Here is a 16,601-nt window from a genome sequence, read left to right on the forward strand (position 1 = left end):
TTTTTGATTGTTTTACCCCCAAAACACATATTGTATAAATGGTTAAAATCAAGGTAATACAAAAAGTTTTCATTCTTTATGTAAAGTAAAACCACAATTATTAAATCTAATGAGTTAAATTGATGTTATACACTTTGATTTAAGCTTTGTCTCTCTATATCCAAGAAAAAAATTTAAATGATGTAATATTATATAGATTTCAGGTTTTTATCTATGCTGGCAAAAAAAGGCAAGTAGTAGTTAGTATTTAGACTTGACATTACATTTAAATGCAACAATTGTGAAGTATATTGTATTTTTGTCGTGTGTTGTCTGATCAGCACAGCTGGTCAAGTTCATTACAGAAAATCTTGTTTAGTTCCCTACAACACAGTTTCGTAAGTAAAATATTTCCCCCTTTATTTGACCTATGCCACATTTTGAGAATTTATTTTCTGTTTGAGTCTACAGCAATGACTCAGTTTGTCGGTTCGGCCATCTGCTGGCTTGGGATTTGACGCAGAATGCACACGCAACTTGTGACAAACTTATATCATCCTTGCTCTTATGAGTGACTCCTGGAATATACGCATTTGCGAAGCAAAACATTGTGGTGGCATTGAGTCAACACAGACATTTGCCAACAATGGGGTGTTTAGAGCTGCTTCCCGCCAATGCCACACATTTATTTTATTTTCAGGTGAGCAACTTCCAGCTTTGAGTGTGACGAAACCTACAGTCATCTCTCTCAGCCATATACGCCTGTCAGGTAACTGAGAATGGGGGTAAATGTGGCCTCAGGGGAGTCCCTCATGATAATCGTCCTGAAGAGATTTTACCCCCTTTCCTCGCCTATATCAAACCTCACAAAACCCACCCAGAACACTCCTCGCTACAGGAGGGGGAACCCTCCAGCCTTAAGCATTGTACTTTAGGAGCAGTGGAATGAACATTAAATAGTTTTAGGATTTTCTTCATCAAAAGGGTTTGGGTAAGAGTTTTTTCCTCACAACTGTAAAAAATGGATTGATAATTTTTTCTAGATTGGAAACTCAGCATATTGTGCCCTCACATGTCATTTTATACACCCCTTTTAAAGGGTGTGGGGAAATGGAGAGGATGGTGACAAACAGCTCAGAGTTATTTGAAGTGACCCCGATTCTAACACAGCCACACATCCTCTCTGGCAAGAAGATGCTGATCTACCTGCCCTAGATGAGGTAGCAATAGCGATACAGATGCCACATAACCTCAGAAAGAAACTCACACCTCTGATTGAACCTCAGAGACTTTCAGACATGACCTAATGGAAAGCCTTATGTAGTAATACTTTATTTGTCCCCGTGGGGAAATTGGTTGCAGCATTATTACAGGCATTTCAAAAGAACAAGAAGAAAAAACAACGTACAATAAAGACAGCTTAGGACATACAACATGAAACATTTCCACTTCACGCCTTGCAGCATTATTCAAATCATAGATGGCTAAGATGGTCGCACCTGTTGCCCAGACCAGCTGCACAGTAAAGTGCACAATGAACGGCTAAGGTGACTAAACAGAAAAGTGCATTATTTGTTTAAGAGCTTAATGGCTTGTGGTCCACATGAGAACTTTGACCTATCTTTGGTGAATGGGGGCAGACGGTAGCGACGCACAGATGGCAACAGTTCAAAAGATGGAGCAAGGGGGTGCTTCTGGTCACCCACAATGCTGTTTGCCTTTCTCAGAGTTCTCTCCCTGTAAATGTGTTCAATAGTAGGCAGCGTGATCCCGAGCAGTTTACTTGCCATTAATACAGTTTTTCTGACCAACTGTTTCTGTACCTCAGTAGCGTTACCAAACCAGCAGATGATACAAAAGGTTACAATATTTTCAATAAAAGCACAGTGAAACATTTTCAGCATATTGTTATGCACATGTTGTATATAGAATAGAATAGTCTTTATAGTCATTATACAATGTATAAAGAAATTTACGAACGCATCTCTGAAGTACATTTGGTTAAAAAGGAAAAAGAATAAATAGCATATAAAAAAATGAAGAATAAATAAATAACAGCAATTCAATAGAAAAAAAATCAGTGTAATGAGGTAGTCACGGAGTGTCAATACAGGCACATAGCGGAAGAATAGCAACATAAAAAATAATTGATGCATATAATACATCAGTCTGACTTACTGTGAGAGGTGGGGAGGGTTGTAGAGTGATGGAGGCCACAGCTCAGTGAAAGAAGCTGTTCCTCAGTCTGTTTGTGTGAGATTTTACTGCTCTGAACCTTCTTCCTTAGGCAGTTAATGTTGATGTCATCATGATGCGGAGGTCCGTCCCCATGTGCTGAGCAGGCATTAACACACTGTGCAGGTCTTTCCTTTTGGCAACCATGCAGCTGGCATACCACACAGTTATACAGTTTGTGAGGATGCTCTCAATGGTCCTCCCATAGAAGTTCAGTGGAAATTTCAGAGGCAGCTGAGCTTGTTTTGCATTGACAGCATAACAGAGACTCATGATCTCCTCACTGTGTGAGGTGTACAAGTGTATATATATATATACATATGCATATACACATACATATATATATATTTGTGTGTATTCTGCTGTGCTGTAATACTAATTATAGCACAACAGAATATATGTGACATCACCCAGTGAGCAGTAATTATTTATCAGCAACCTGCAACGGAGAATGTAAATAATGGCCATAAATTTAAATGGACTTAATTTTTCAAATCAGTGCCAAACAGTCTTAACAGTAAATGCCTTTATTCTTCCTGAAACACAGTATGTACTTGTAAACCAATATGGTCATATTCATAGTCAGGAAGTACCCACTTGTTGCACAATGATATGATTGACTTCTGTGATTTCTTCTGTATTACTGATGTTGTGAAATGTCATACATTGCATTCAAATTACACGCTTTCCAGTGAAAGAGGCAGGAAAGATATGGAGAAACAGGAAGTTCAGGCACTGCTAAACCAAAGATTCAGAGAAATATCAGTTCAATGCATATTAAATATATGATTTGCAGAGTGCAAAATGGTCTTTGACTTATAATAACACGTCAAGACGGTGATGTAACATACTCTTATTCAGATGCATCACAAGTGATATGATAGATGGACATCTTACATCTCAACTCAGTTCATAACAGAAAGAATGTGTCACTCTGCGAAGTACTGTCAGCGTTTTTGGATATGTTCAACATCTCTATTTTGGAAAAATCTGATCTTGATCTTGCACATGACTCATCTCATCAGGTATCTGTACAGAAATTATCCTCAAACATCAAACATAGTTAAAAATAACGAATCAGAGCGGATGCCATTGACAACTTTTGTGATGTTTTACCTTTCCACTCATGAGTGTTGTTAATGTTCCACATGAATCTTGACTCTTTCCAAACAGGCCTTTCTAGACCCCCCCCCCCCCCCCGCCCCCCACCACCCCCCACTCCCCCCCCCCCCCCCCCCCCCCCACACACACACTGTAATAATAAACAAAAAAGATTAATAATATTTATTAATAAAAGAGAGAATTATCTCCAAAATGCTTCAAACTATTTTCATGTTCACCATTTTCAACAAATTATCTTCTGAAGTGAATTTAACTGTTTAAATCCAGGACTGTTTTTGGGATGTAATTAACCATTAAAGTAAAATCTGGTATGACAAACGTCATGAATGATCCTTGTTTTTTTTAGATGTTGATGGTAACTAGTGTCCACATGCTTTTTTCACATTGATTTCAGATTTTCATCTCTTGTGATTCAACATTTTGCGTCAAAGTCTGTACAGTGTAGAGCAGTCTGTAAATAAGTGTGCCAGTTTCGGATGACGATAATACTGATGAAAATTATCCTGTTTTCTCACCCTGCTTCAAAACCTCTACCCGACTCTAAAAAGCATCCAGTCATTACACAACAGCCAGACATGATCTTCAACAGCACCGGCACGTTGTCAGTCTAGTAATTAACAATGTGCTGTAAACACTTCAAAGGCTGAAGTCTGAATCAACACTTCTCAATAACTTTTAAGGAGTTAACACAACACTGATGGACAAGATAACTCATCCTTAACTGGGAACTGGTTTTAAAATAAGCCAAACTACAATAGTCATGCTTTGTTAGACAAATGTTATGAATGATATCTTTGCATAATGTACTCTCATTGCTGGAATGATACTATTCATATCGACCCACATTGTCAAAGCAAGTGACTGATGAAATCTCTTAGAGTAGTTTCAGTAGAGGTCTGAGTCAAGTCAGGAGTCACTCAAGTCGAGAGTATATAGACACTCGAGCAACTCTGCTGTCTGTTTTACATATATACATATATTTAAAAGTTATTACAAGATAAGCAGCACATTTATTTGCCATTTTTGTTTGCCAGATTATTTTTGATGTTCAGATATATCAATGTATTGTGGTAGAGCTGATAAGTTAAACCACTGAAAAATCATGCAGTTAAAACCGCTGGATCTTTTGCATACGTTATCACTAAAAAGAAGTTGACGTTGCATTTTTAACAAAAGAGCTGTTCTATTTCAAGCTGTATGTTAGTTCTGTTTTATATGTGGTTTTATGTGTGAATAATTGCTGTCACATGCAGATGTGTGTGTGAACGTTTGTGCAAATGTGCATATGCCATGAGGGTGAGGCTGGCTAGTTACGGTAAGTTAAGATACAGCAAGGCTTCTTGCTGGTAAGTGATGTATATGGGTCACGTTTGAGGTTAGTGCATCAGCATATTGAGTTTACACTCTAGTGCTTCCCCTCATACATATAGACTGCACTGCTGCAGGATGTGATGTACTCAGCACTCTACCAGTTTACAATTCCTAATAAATGGTGCATGAAAACAGCTGTATCATCTTGTGCAACAAAATCCAAAGCATCCATAAATATCAGCAAGTCATTTATTTACCTGAAACAATACAAAGCTTACAATAAATACAAAAATACATAAAATAAATATAATTTGTCCATGGGACATACCAGTGTAAACAATGTGGTGAATGCAACGGAGTGCACGGGTATATAATTGTCTTTTCCCCATGAAATAAACAGTATTGAATTTTGATTAGAGTCAGCAGGTCTTTAAGCAGAAGCAACGTGGTTTCTGCTCCGTTTAGAAGCCAGATATGTCTCAATGTAGTTAAACAGCAGATCCAGTTCACCCATAGCCTTATATAGACCTTTACTCTCCATCTGTGGACCAACACATAATTCAATTTAAGTAAAGTATCATGATAAAATCATTCACATTTCTAACTTATTTTCAATCACTGAGATCTCACCTGAGTGTATGTAGAGTTTATGTTTTTGATGTCAAACTGCTTTTTGCAGGAGAAGACTCTTCGCTGTAGGAAGGAATGATAGAGATATGTTAGAAGAGGAGTTACTAACTTTCAATAGACTATCATGCCCTAAATTCAATCACCACACTACTACTTCTATACCCCACCTCCACAAGCAAAAGGTTTTTGATTGGGATATGGGTCTGCCGGTCCAGCAATGGAATGAGGATTTGTATGCAGCCTGAGAAGCAAAGCTCAGGGCAAAAAACTCCACAAATAGCTGCAGCATGATTTCCTTCCCTTTTTGCTAGATCTGGATGTTGCATGGTTATGCACTGCACAGGAATCACTGACTAGTGCAATATTCAAGTGTTTTTACTACAAAACTCTTCCCCTTGTGTCAGCATTTTGTCTCATGTCAAGTGTGGGAGAGTTTTGGATGTAATACCAAATTAGGAAGGTTTTTATGGTTTGACGGAGGGAGTCATTGAGTGTTATGTAAGTGACAGCGACACGAATACTGCACGTATTCCTGAAAAACAGTCCAACTGAACTTCGTATGAAAACAGGAAACTGACTTATACACGAGTTTTAATAAAACTATTAAACTCATAGTCTCCGTGTCCAAAAGTAACCTTTCGGTAAAGTGCATTTACTTATTTTTTTATTATTAAAAAAAACCCAATTATATCAGGAACTTCCTTGACCAATATGTTATATTTTTGATTTTAGCGCATCCAACTTTAAATGTGTTACATTTTAATTGTGGTCGTCACAAATGATTCACATCACAGCTAATTTGCACAAGAACCTCAATAATTATCCTGTCACTAATGTATGTATACACGGCCAAACATTGTGCTGCACAGTGCGCACCAGATGATGCAAGTCTATATCGGAGATAACAGCGGCGCGGAAATAACGCGTATTTACATCTTCAGCCTCCTGTAGAGTAACACGTGCGCCAGCTACTTACACATCTGGTGACATCAGCCTTAAGCTGGTCGAAGATCTGCTGTATGGACTCCATGTGGGGTCGTAGGTCCTTGATGTCCTCCGTCACTCCGGCCAAGGCTGTCGGCAGAACTGTGCTCAGGTAAAACTCCAATAAGCTGTTCATGGCATGGCAGGCAAACGGACTCTGCGGGAGGAAAAAACCAGTCTGGTTATATGAGGTCGTTTAACTTGTGTGTGTGCACTGTGCTCTCCTACTGCTACTGCTGATGTGTTTACTTTTACACACTGCGTATTTTCAGCCAGATTTAAATTAGAAATAAACTTCATGAATGCTAGAGGGGAAACTTACTTTAAAAGAGTCTTCAACGGTCTGGTCTAGCAGCGCAGTGTCCAGGTCATCATTTGCCTCCTGTAAACAGAAATCGCTTGAGTTCAGTGTGCTGTCAGATAGTGTCAGCAGGCGCAGACAGAGGTGAGAAAATGCTGCATCATCTGGAGACTGCTGGGAAGTTTATCTAACTCAGGCTTCACTCGCTGTCAGGGTATTTGGATGCAGAGCAAATTCTGCATTTTTATATACTTACATAAAAGTCTCTGATCTGGGAATAGTCTTCTCGCAGCTTCTTGAGTCTAACAGGGAAGCTCTCCACAAAACGGCAGCACTGGTTGTTGCATGTTGGAGAGCACCAAACACTGCTGAAGCACCACAAGAGAACCAGAGTGGACAGGAGGAGAGATCGAGGAGTCATGCTGGTGGACAAGATGTTGAAGTCTTCTGGCTGGAGAAAAAAGAAGAGTCAGCCCTCAAGAGTAGAAGATGCTGCTGGTTCAGTGGACTCAGTGGACGTAGAAAAGACTTCTCTAACGAGAGATCTTCTTCTTAGGATCTTGCTGAATAGCTCAGAAGACAAGTGCATCTTTCTGGACGATATCTTGTCTTAATATATAGGCAAATTGGGACAGATACCTGAGGGAGGAGACTGACTGGAAGAGAAATGGTTAAACATGCTTCATACATGTGGGGGATTTTCTTTCTTGAGAAGCATGCATTACACATGGGCTACTCCCACTTGATGGGCTGGTATTGATAGATTGATAAAATCTGGGTCATTCATATATATGTACACCCACTACTTTTATATACACAACTTTTACAAAGCTTATTATATATTTTCAGTTTTTGTTGACATTTTCAGAAACATGATCATTCTATTTCATTTAGTGGGTGGTGATGGTGTACTGGAATGCACTGCATTGAATGGTGTTCTGAATATTTTGTGTCCTATGTGTGTGTGTGTGTTCTGCCATAGGCTACTCTGGGGGACACATTTCAGACTTAGGACCAGTTGATTGGCAACACCTTGTTAGAGTAAGTCTCCAGGAAATTAATGTAAGCCAATGAGATGTCCCCAAAAGTAGCCATGACCTGTATAGTGTATATATATGTGTGTGTGTGTGTGTGTGTGTGTGTGTGTGTGTGTGTGTGAATAGTTTTTTTTCTGTATCAATAGTAGTATTATAACTGACTAGGGAATGACAGGGAATATCACTCCTACACTAGACACATAGACTTTACATACTAAACTAGCACCAATATGGAACTTGAACTTGATACCTAGTGTAAAATTATAAATTTCAGTAAAGGCTGTCACATCACATTATTATTCCATTCAGAATAACAGAGGAAATAGTGCCACTCAAATGGAAATGGTATTAGTTGTGGTTTGAGTTGGTGACGCTGTGGATTCTCTCTCTATGTCAGACATGCGTAAATAAGACTCACAAGATTGTAGACAGGTGACATCTACTGGTCTTTGTTTTTTGCTGTGAGTAAGTAGCAGGAGTCATGGTATTCTTTCTTGAGATTCCATTGTCCTCATCAGCAAAATTCATTAGGCATCTTTAGAGGTGGCACAGGAGAGTATTTTCCCTCTCTGTCCATTTTCAGCTGCATGGAATGTCCACTCATCCTTATCTGGTTGTCCACTTTTGTTGGGCAACACTGGTATTTTGAAGACTGTTACAGAGGAAACCATTCCTGCTGATTATCTCTGTATACATGAAACTTCACAATCTTTGCCAGGAAACATCAGAATAGTTTGTCATGGGTCATGGTCAAGTTTACCTTTATTTATCTGATAAGGCTTACTGAAGATAACACAGTGTCCTTCTCACACATTTTTTAAGGTAGGTGTGCAATCAGAATAATGAGCGTTACAGTTCACAAATGAACACCACATTATGCAGTGCACATGTTAATACGACCAACAATTATGATGAATAATATGATTTAATGGTTTAAGTCAACATGTCATATAGACCTGTGTTACTTCTGAATTTTAAAAAAATGAAACCAAAAATTTCTCATTTTCTCATTACCTTTATTTGGCATGGTAAAAGTCTCTTTCAAGAGAGACCATATAAACTAATGAAAGCATTATAACCTAATGAGAGTTCATATGTAAAATTAGATGAGTCAGCAGTAACGAGTTTATGGGAAACTTCTCTTACCTTTGCACAGACAGTGTGTATGTGTGTGTAAGCATGCATGTCTGCTGTCTGCATGTAGCTGTGTGATATCATGGTTTCGTGTGGTTGCAGTTGCATTTTGTAGATGCTTCTGCCCAATATACTGGTATCTCAGTTGTGGGGTTGATTGTGTGTGAGACATAGATTATCAGTATGCTATTTTGTCATAGTTTTTGTGTTACAATTTTAGCTATTAGTCAGAGTGCTTCTCCGTCACATGCAAGTCATTATCAAACCCAGCATATACGCGAAGTGACCAGTGAAAATGTTCTGTGAAATCAACTTCTCTCACGCATTGAAATCTCCAGACAGCCTCTTTTCACAGAACTGCTGTGTCATGAAGATATGAATATTTTATGTTGGTGCATTGATAGTAATATAACTATTTTTGTCTGTCACAAGGTATTTATAACAAGGGACATTTTAACAGTCCTCCCAAGTAAGAAAATACTGAACTGACAGAGAAATGAGTGAATTCAACTGAATGGCACTACATGTTTGCAAAGTGTAGGATTCAGAGAGTATAAGAATCAAGTGTTTATAACATTGTTCTATTTTTTCAGTTTTTGTACTGGTAATACTAGACTAGACTAGTAACTGATAATATTTCGAGGTCACTGACTTGTGAGTTTGAGAATGGGCTGATCCAGTGCAGGCCTCATATCAGCAAGTTAACTGAGTTAGTGATATTTTCTCAAACCTTCCTTTGATCAGACTGTTTCCTGCAGTCTGCCAGTACCAGTAATCAGTGTCCCTGTCTATGTCCTGTTCACCTTACCTCTTCCTGTGTGATTTTCAGCATCTTCGAAAGAGAGCCAAAACTGAGTCAGCCAAATCTTATCTTATTACTTCGTTATTGACTTAGTAATTTTCACCACATTGGTTTTCTGCAGCAGAATTAATCAGGTGCTGTTGTGGTGAGGATGTTACTTTGTTCTCTCCTGCCCTTGTACCTCCTAAACTCAGTTTCTGATATCGTCATTAACCAGGGTGCAGAGTCTGTTGTCAGCAATACTGCTGCACATTACCTGAAACCTGACATGAATCACAGTGGAACACACGATTACACTGAACTGAATTTAACTACTAATCTAAAAAAACAGACCATTCAAGATTGTGGATGCAGTTTTCCATTTTCCTTTGATCATCTTAACTGCAAATCCTTGCGCTTTGCAGGCCAAATGATAAGCTGCACTATGTGCTGTAGTTATGCTTTTACATTTCCACCACGTTATGCGTCACATTTTCTGTCTTTCTGTATGCTTAGTTTGTGTCTGCATCGTGTACATCATGCAGCTTATAGGAAACCTATCTGTCTTTACAAACAGGTTTACCACATTCATCTTTCACTTTCACACAGGTTGTCTGTTTGACTTGCATGTGTATGTGTGTGTGTGTGTGTGTCTACGTGTGTCTTTGAGTGTGTGTGTGTGTGTGTGTGTGTGTGTAGCAATGAATCCTTGAGAGTTCTGTTTCTGTTATTGTTTATGTTATGCAATATTTGTTAGGCGAACATAAATTAGTGTAGGTACGTTTTTTGTTTTGGGCATATTGAAGGATTCAAAGTAAAGAGGAAACAATGAGAAATATATATGCTGTGGCCTGGGGTCATTACACTAGTGTAACACCATCCTGCCTGTTAACTCATCCAGCCATGACAGCTGATCTCTGGGTGGGTGGTTACATAGAAGGGAGAAGGGTGTTTCCTGTGAGTGTCCTATAGAGACCTGTTTAGTTTAGGCTAGTCATTGTGAAAAATCCTACTTTCAGCCAGCTTCCCTCTCAGTTCAGCCATCATGGTCAGTTTGAGCTGTGTTCTGGCCGGCGTGTTAACCACATCACCCTCCAGCAGATCTGAACAACTGTGTGTCTGTGCTAGATCTTTCAATATAACTATAATGGAAATAATAAGAAGACAATCAAATATAACATGCAAATGTGACCTTAAATAACTATGCAGATAGCATGTTAATAGGAGAAACTTCCTCTGAAACCTCATAATTTTTGCTGAGCGGAGCATAAAACATTCAGTGAATGTATTGCTGTAACCTGAAACTAGCGTTTGTCATTTTATTGACAAAGCACTTTCGCTTGAGACTACGTCTAAAAATTCCGTCCATCCTTAATCTTCAGCTTGACCTGTAGATGATCACCAATGTGATCCCAAAATAATTTCTATTCATTCTTGAAACTATTTTTATATCTGTTTGGGTGCAAGTGCGTAAGCACATGCGTACATTATCCATCCGCATATGTGCCTGTGATGGTGTTAACCGCACTTATGTAAGCACTGCTTTTTGTGACAGCTCATATTTTCCCATGGTGTTTGAACATCTGAATGCTGAATTAGTGAAAGTAAAAAAAAACATGGTTTCTCAATGCAATTTAAATGATGAATCATTGTTTCATTGATTTTTATTCACGTATTAATTTGGTTCTCTGTCTACCTACAGTAATATGTCAAGCTGTATAGAACCTGATATGTATAAAGAAAACAATCATCATGCAGCTGATGATAACGATGATGTTGGCCTGTTACATCTGCTCACCTGTCTGTTCACTGATCACCACCAGAGGGTAATACATAGCAGTCATCACTTGTGCTATGCTCTTTGTAGATCTTTCCAAGCTGTTGAGGCTTTTAATACTGTTTATTATAGTATTTTGTTGCTGTCCATTAGTTTTCTAATCAAGAGCCCAGCTGATTGATGGTGTCCCACAAGGATTATAGGCCTGCTGCTATTTACACTGAACACTTCCCAAATGCATTGCAATGTCCATTTTTATGCTGCTGATACCATATTATGTTATCATATGCCATCAGCTGTAATACAAAGTAAACCAGTCCTTCTCCAGATTACTGTCTACTTCTGACAACTTCCAGACTTCTTTAACTAATTTAAAACTTGTAACTCATTAACATCTTGGGATGGACGGAAACACATTAGCTAATCAAAGGTAGAATGAAAGATATATATTTTTATTTTTGATAAAACAGAAAAAAACAGTAAAAATAACATTAGGCAAAGTGGTGTTTAAGGTGAATGCTAAAGCTAGTAATGCCACATGCTCACAATCACAGTGCTAACATGAAGATGTCTAAAAGGTAAAATGTTTACCCTGTTCACCATTTTAGTTTAATGTTAGCAGCAGGGTGATGGGAATGTCATTAGTTTTGTATGTATTTGACAGATGAACAAAAATATTTAAGTTTGACCTGATAATGAAGCTAGATGAAAAGTTAAGGGATCTCTAAAGTCAGTAGGATTCATCCACTGTGGAACACAAATGTCTGTACAAAATGTCATGACCATCCATCCACTAATTGGTGAGACACTTAAATCTCTGATCAGTGTGGCATTGTAGTGGTAAAAGTAATGGCAGATAAGCACTAGCTCTGAATTTGGGTATTCATACATTTCAGGCAGTTGAGTTTCAGATATGTGTGTCCTCTGGCTGATTCCCTCCAGCCTCTCCAGTAGTGTCCAGTTCTCCCACAGCATTCATTGTCACCTGGTTTAACTGTAAGCTGTTCAGGGTGAAGGAGAGACAAATGGAAAAAAGAAAGAGAAATTGTGTAAAAATTAGCTGGCATGACAGATACCATTTTTTAATAGCTTAAATTTACTGTGTAGGTGTGTTTGGTTAATGGAAATATGACTTCATGTGTATGTGTGGGGTATTACATGTTTCCATGCAACCAGCTAAATGATTCAGCCCTCAGCAACTTGACAAAAGTTAATTTTGGGTTAATGAGTTCCAGGCATAGCATCTGATGTGACATCAAATCCATGCAAAACCAGTTCCACTGGATTACAAAATACCTCCTTGAAAATAAAACCCTATTGTAGGATGAGGCATTGACAATTCTTAACTTATCATCAGTTCAACTCATTAAAGTAATTTAACTGTGTCCCCTAACAGGGTTCTTAATGTACCAGGCACTTGTGTTATTTTCTCTGTTAGAGGTTTTTATTTATTTTGCTGCTGAAACCTAAATACATCAGTCTGTGGGTTTACTCCTTAGCACCCTCTGCAGTCCACAATGAGAATATGGAACAGTTATAGAGTCACATTTTTTTTGTTTTCTCTTCATAGTGGCTTAGTGGCTTAAATGCTTAACAGAGCAGATTACATTTTAAAGCAATGTAATATATGTGCACTTTTTTAATTAAAGCATATGTAGAATACACAGGATACAGCCCCTTGTGATAGATACACCCAAATGTAAGATTATAGCAACTTTCACACTCATGTACTGTTTATGAGCTTGTGCAGCGTTATCCCAAGGGCAGAGAATTTATTTAAAACATTAACTGAGGATAGAAAGCACATATCCACTACTAAAACACAAGAACTCGCCTAACATCCTTCACCATTGATCTGTTCAGAACTATCACTCCTATCTCTCTGTCTGCTTTTATCTATAATGTAAATATCACAAAAATCTGTTAAGAATCTCACTTTATCATAGACAGTAAGCAAACACACCACTCTATTTATTAAAATGATGATCAGAATACTGATATGCACATATATAACACTGTGTACAAGCATATTTTCTTGGTGGACATGCTTCGGTTGAGCCACATTGTGAACCCCCCCCCCGGTTCGAGTCCCGGGTGGAGAACCTTTGCTGCATGTCACACCCCCACTCTCTCCCATGATTTCCTGTCTCTCTACTGCTAATAAAGGTGTCTATGCCAGTAAAAATCTTTAAAAAAAGAAACTACCCCCTCCCCCATAACTTGACTATAGAAAATAATGGTGTGATTGAATGTTGACTTTGCAGTCCTTGACAGTAAACTCAGCTTTGAGAGGCAGACTGTAACACTGCAATTTGGTAATCACTGACTAAGGCAATATTATAATCTGTACTGTGAGCAGTCACTAAACTAAACAGAGGGAATGTTTTGACATTTTTGGATTCGGTCAAAAAACAGGAAGCTGAACGCTTCCTGTTAAGCTGAACGCAGCAGATTGGTCAATAACGTCAATAACGTATGGAAACCAAAACTGAGTGACTACATGTGTTTTATGCGCAACATTTACGTGTAAACACATGGCTCTTAGTTGTTCATAGCACTTACAGTAGGCCTACACTAGGCCTACACTCAAGGGCAAAAATAGCTTGAAAATGACTTATAAATTATTTTTTACTCATAGCTGGAGGTGGAGTGTAAGTATGCCATTTTGAATCTTGAATTAAGGTATTTCTCTTGTCAAATCCTACTCTTTTCAGAGAGTCAGATCATTGACTTCCAAACCCCAATATAATCAAATTAAGTTCCCATCCCTAATAGGGAAGACTGCTGATTGGGTTGTACTAGTTACTCAGAAATCCACTACAACTTATTAATACTAATTCACTAATACAAATGGATGCTGCAGGTCGACCTGGGAAAAGTCCTTTGGCAGTGTCTTGAGTCTGATGTTGAAGTCTCCCACAGACACACAGCATAGGATTGCAGGCATACATTATACATTGGCCACTCCCCCAATGAGATAGGCTGGTACTACGACGGTCTGGTCTAGCAGCGCTGTGTCCAGGTCATCATTTGCCTCCTGTAAACAGAAATCGCTTGAGTTCAGTGTGCTGTCAGATAGTGTCAGCAGGCGCAGACAGAGGTGAGAAAATGCTGCATCATCTGGAGACTGCTGGGAAGTTTATCTAACTCAGGCTTCACTCGCTGTCAGGGTATTTGGATGCAGAGCAAATACTGCATTTTTATATACTTACATAAAAGTCTCTGATCTGGGAATAGTCTTCTCGCAGCTTCTTGAGTCTAACAGGGAAGCTCTCCACAAAACGGCAGCACCGGTTGTTGCATGTTGGAGAGCACCAAGCATTGCTGAAGCACCTGTTCTGGCAATATTTATTTATCAAGAAGCACAAAGCCGTACATTGTCTTTCTCTAGTTTATTCAGTCGTCTGCAAACGGACTCCTTGCTGTCTCAAGCGTGAGATGGCACAGCGAGCCCAGAGCAGAGGAAATAGTCAGATTATATACAATACATTATCTTGTGAAAGGATGACCTTGTGCTATCATTAGAACAATGTAAGCGCAATAGTCACGTCATAATGTATGTACAATCAGGACAATGGTTAGTCAGTAGATTATAACATACATGATGTTCACTCAATTAGCATTTCATGTAACGTAAGTGGTGTCATGGTCAGCAGATTATGACACACACATACACCTAATCATATGACATAGTTACTCATTTGTGTCAGAGAAGATGAATAACAAGAATTCCCATTTCACACCACAAGAGAACCAGAGTGGACAGGAGGAGAGATCGAGGAGTCATGCTGGTGGACAAGATGTTGAAGTCTTCTGGCTGGAGAAAAAAGAAGAGTCAGCCTTCAGGAGTAGAAGATGCTGCTGGTTCAGTGGACTCAGTGGACGTAGAAAAGACTTCTCTAACGAGAGATCTTCTTCTTAGGATCTTGCTGAGTAGCTCAGAAGATGTGTGTGTGTGTGTGTGTGTGTGTGTGTGTGTGTGTGTGTGTGTGTGTGTGAATAGTTTTTTTCTGTATCAATAGTACTATTATAACTGACTACACAGAGGGAATATCACTCCTACACTAGACACATAGACTTTACATACTAAACTAGCACCAATATGGAACTTAAACTTAAAATTATACATTTCAGAATTTAATTTCAGTAAAGGCTGTCACATCACATTATTATTCCATTCAGAATAACAGAGGAAATAGTGCCACTCAAATGGAAATGGTATTAGTTGTGGTTTGAGTTGGTGACGCTGTGGATTCCCTCTCTATGTCAGACATGCGTAAATAAGACTCACAAGATTGTAGACAGGTGACATCTACTGGTCTTTGTTTTTTGCTGTGAGTAAGTAGCAGGAGTCATGGTATTCTTTCTTGAGATTCCATTGTCCTCATCAGCAAAATTCATTAGGCATCTTTAGAGTTTGCACAGGCAGGTATTTTCCCTCTCTGTCCATTTTCAGCTGCATGGAATGTCCACTCATCCTTATCTGGTTGTCCACTTTTTCACCTATATTTTTCTGATGAGGCTTATGTCTTACTGAAGATAACACTTTTACAAATTTTGGTAAGGTATGTGTGAAATCAGATTTATGTTAACACAACCAACAATTATGATGAATAATATGATTTAATGGTTTATGTCAACATGTCATATAGGCCTTTGTTACTTCTGAATTTTGAAACAGAAATCAAAAAAATTTCTTTTTCAAGAGGGACCATATGAGAGCATTATAACCTAATAAGAGTTAATATGTCAAACTAGATGAATCAGCAGTAACCAGTTTATGGGAAACATCTCGCAACAGACAGTGTACGTGTGTTTGAACATGCATGTGTGCTGTCTGCATGTAGTTGTGTGATATCATGGTTTCGTGTGGTTTCAGTTGCATTTTGTAGATGCTGCAGGAGTGGGAAGGGGGAGGGGGAAGCAGTGCATCGTCAACACTGTGTATGGTGGGGACAGTACGCTGCTGACCTTGACTGGACATTGTGGATCGGTGGAAGGAATACTTCGAAGACCTCCTCAGTCCCACCGACACGCCTTCCAGTAAGCAGGGCCTGGGGACCGGGTGTGAGCTCTCCTATCTCTGGGGCTGAGGTCGCCGAGGTGGTCAAAAAGCTACTAAAGCATTAGACATATAGACCATACCATCCTCTAAATTAAAAAATTTAATCAATATGGTGTGAGAGGTGTAAACTAAACTGGTTAAACAGTTATTTAGATAACAGTCAACAACACATTGCTGTTACTACATCTGAGTAATGAGTGAATGTAAAGTTTTGAGGCCTAAACTCATTATTATATATTTCAATA

The 16,601-nt window shown here is 38.8% G+C and overlaps 1 protein-coding gene across 1 annotated transcript; it reads right to left on the reverse strand.

Moving 5' to 3' along the window:
• Nucleotides 1-5,077: 5,077 nt before the first annotated feature.
• Nucleotides 5,078-7,120, reverse strand: il10 (interleukin 10). The gene is made up of 5 exons (XM_053315837.1): nt 6,819-7,120; nt 6,584-6,643; nt 6,254-6,418; nt 5,278-5,340; nt 5,078-5,188 (listed from the first exon to the last, which is right to left on the reverse strand). Exons 1-5 carry the CDS (start codon nt 6,981-6,983, stop codon nt 5,078-5,080), a joined length of 564 nt encoding a protein of 187 aa, XP_053171812.1. The 5' UTR covers nt 6,984-7,120.
• Nucleotides 7,121-16,601: the final 9,481 nt, after the last annotated feature.

This window comes from Scomber japonicus, chromosome 3 (genome assembly GCF_027409825.1).
Source record: "Scomber japonicus isolate fScoJap1 chromosome 3, fScoJap1.pri, whole genome shotgun sequence".
Lineage (NCBI taxonomy): Eukaryota > Metazoa > Chordata > Actinopteri > Scombriformes > Scombridae > Scomber > Scomber japonicus.

Bases quoted from the DNA above. Each gene is read 5' to 3' on its own strand.
- il10 (XM_053315837.1), bottom strand. From the start codon at position 6,983: ATGACTCCTCGATCTCTCCTCCTGTCCACTCTGGTTCTCTTGTGGTGC. The intron at 6,644-6,818 runs GTAAGTATATAA...TTCTGTTTACAG, and splicing joins CCCAGATCAGAGACTTTTAT to GAGGCAAATGATGACCTGGA. The intron at 5,189-5,277 runs GTGAGATCTCAG...GTTGGTCCACAG, and splicing joins TAAACTCTACATACACTCAG to ATGGAGAGTAAAGGTCTATA.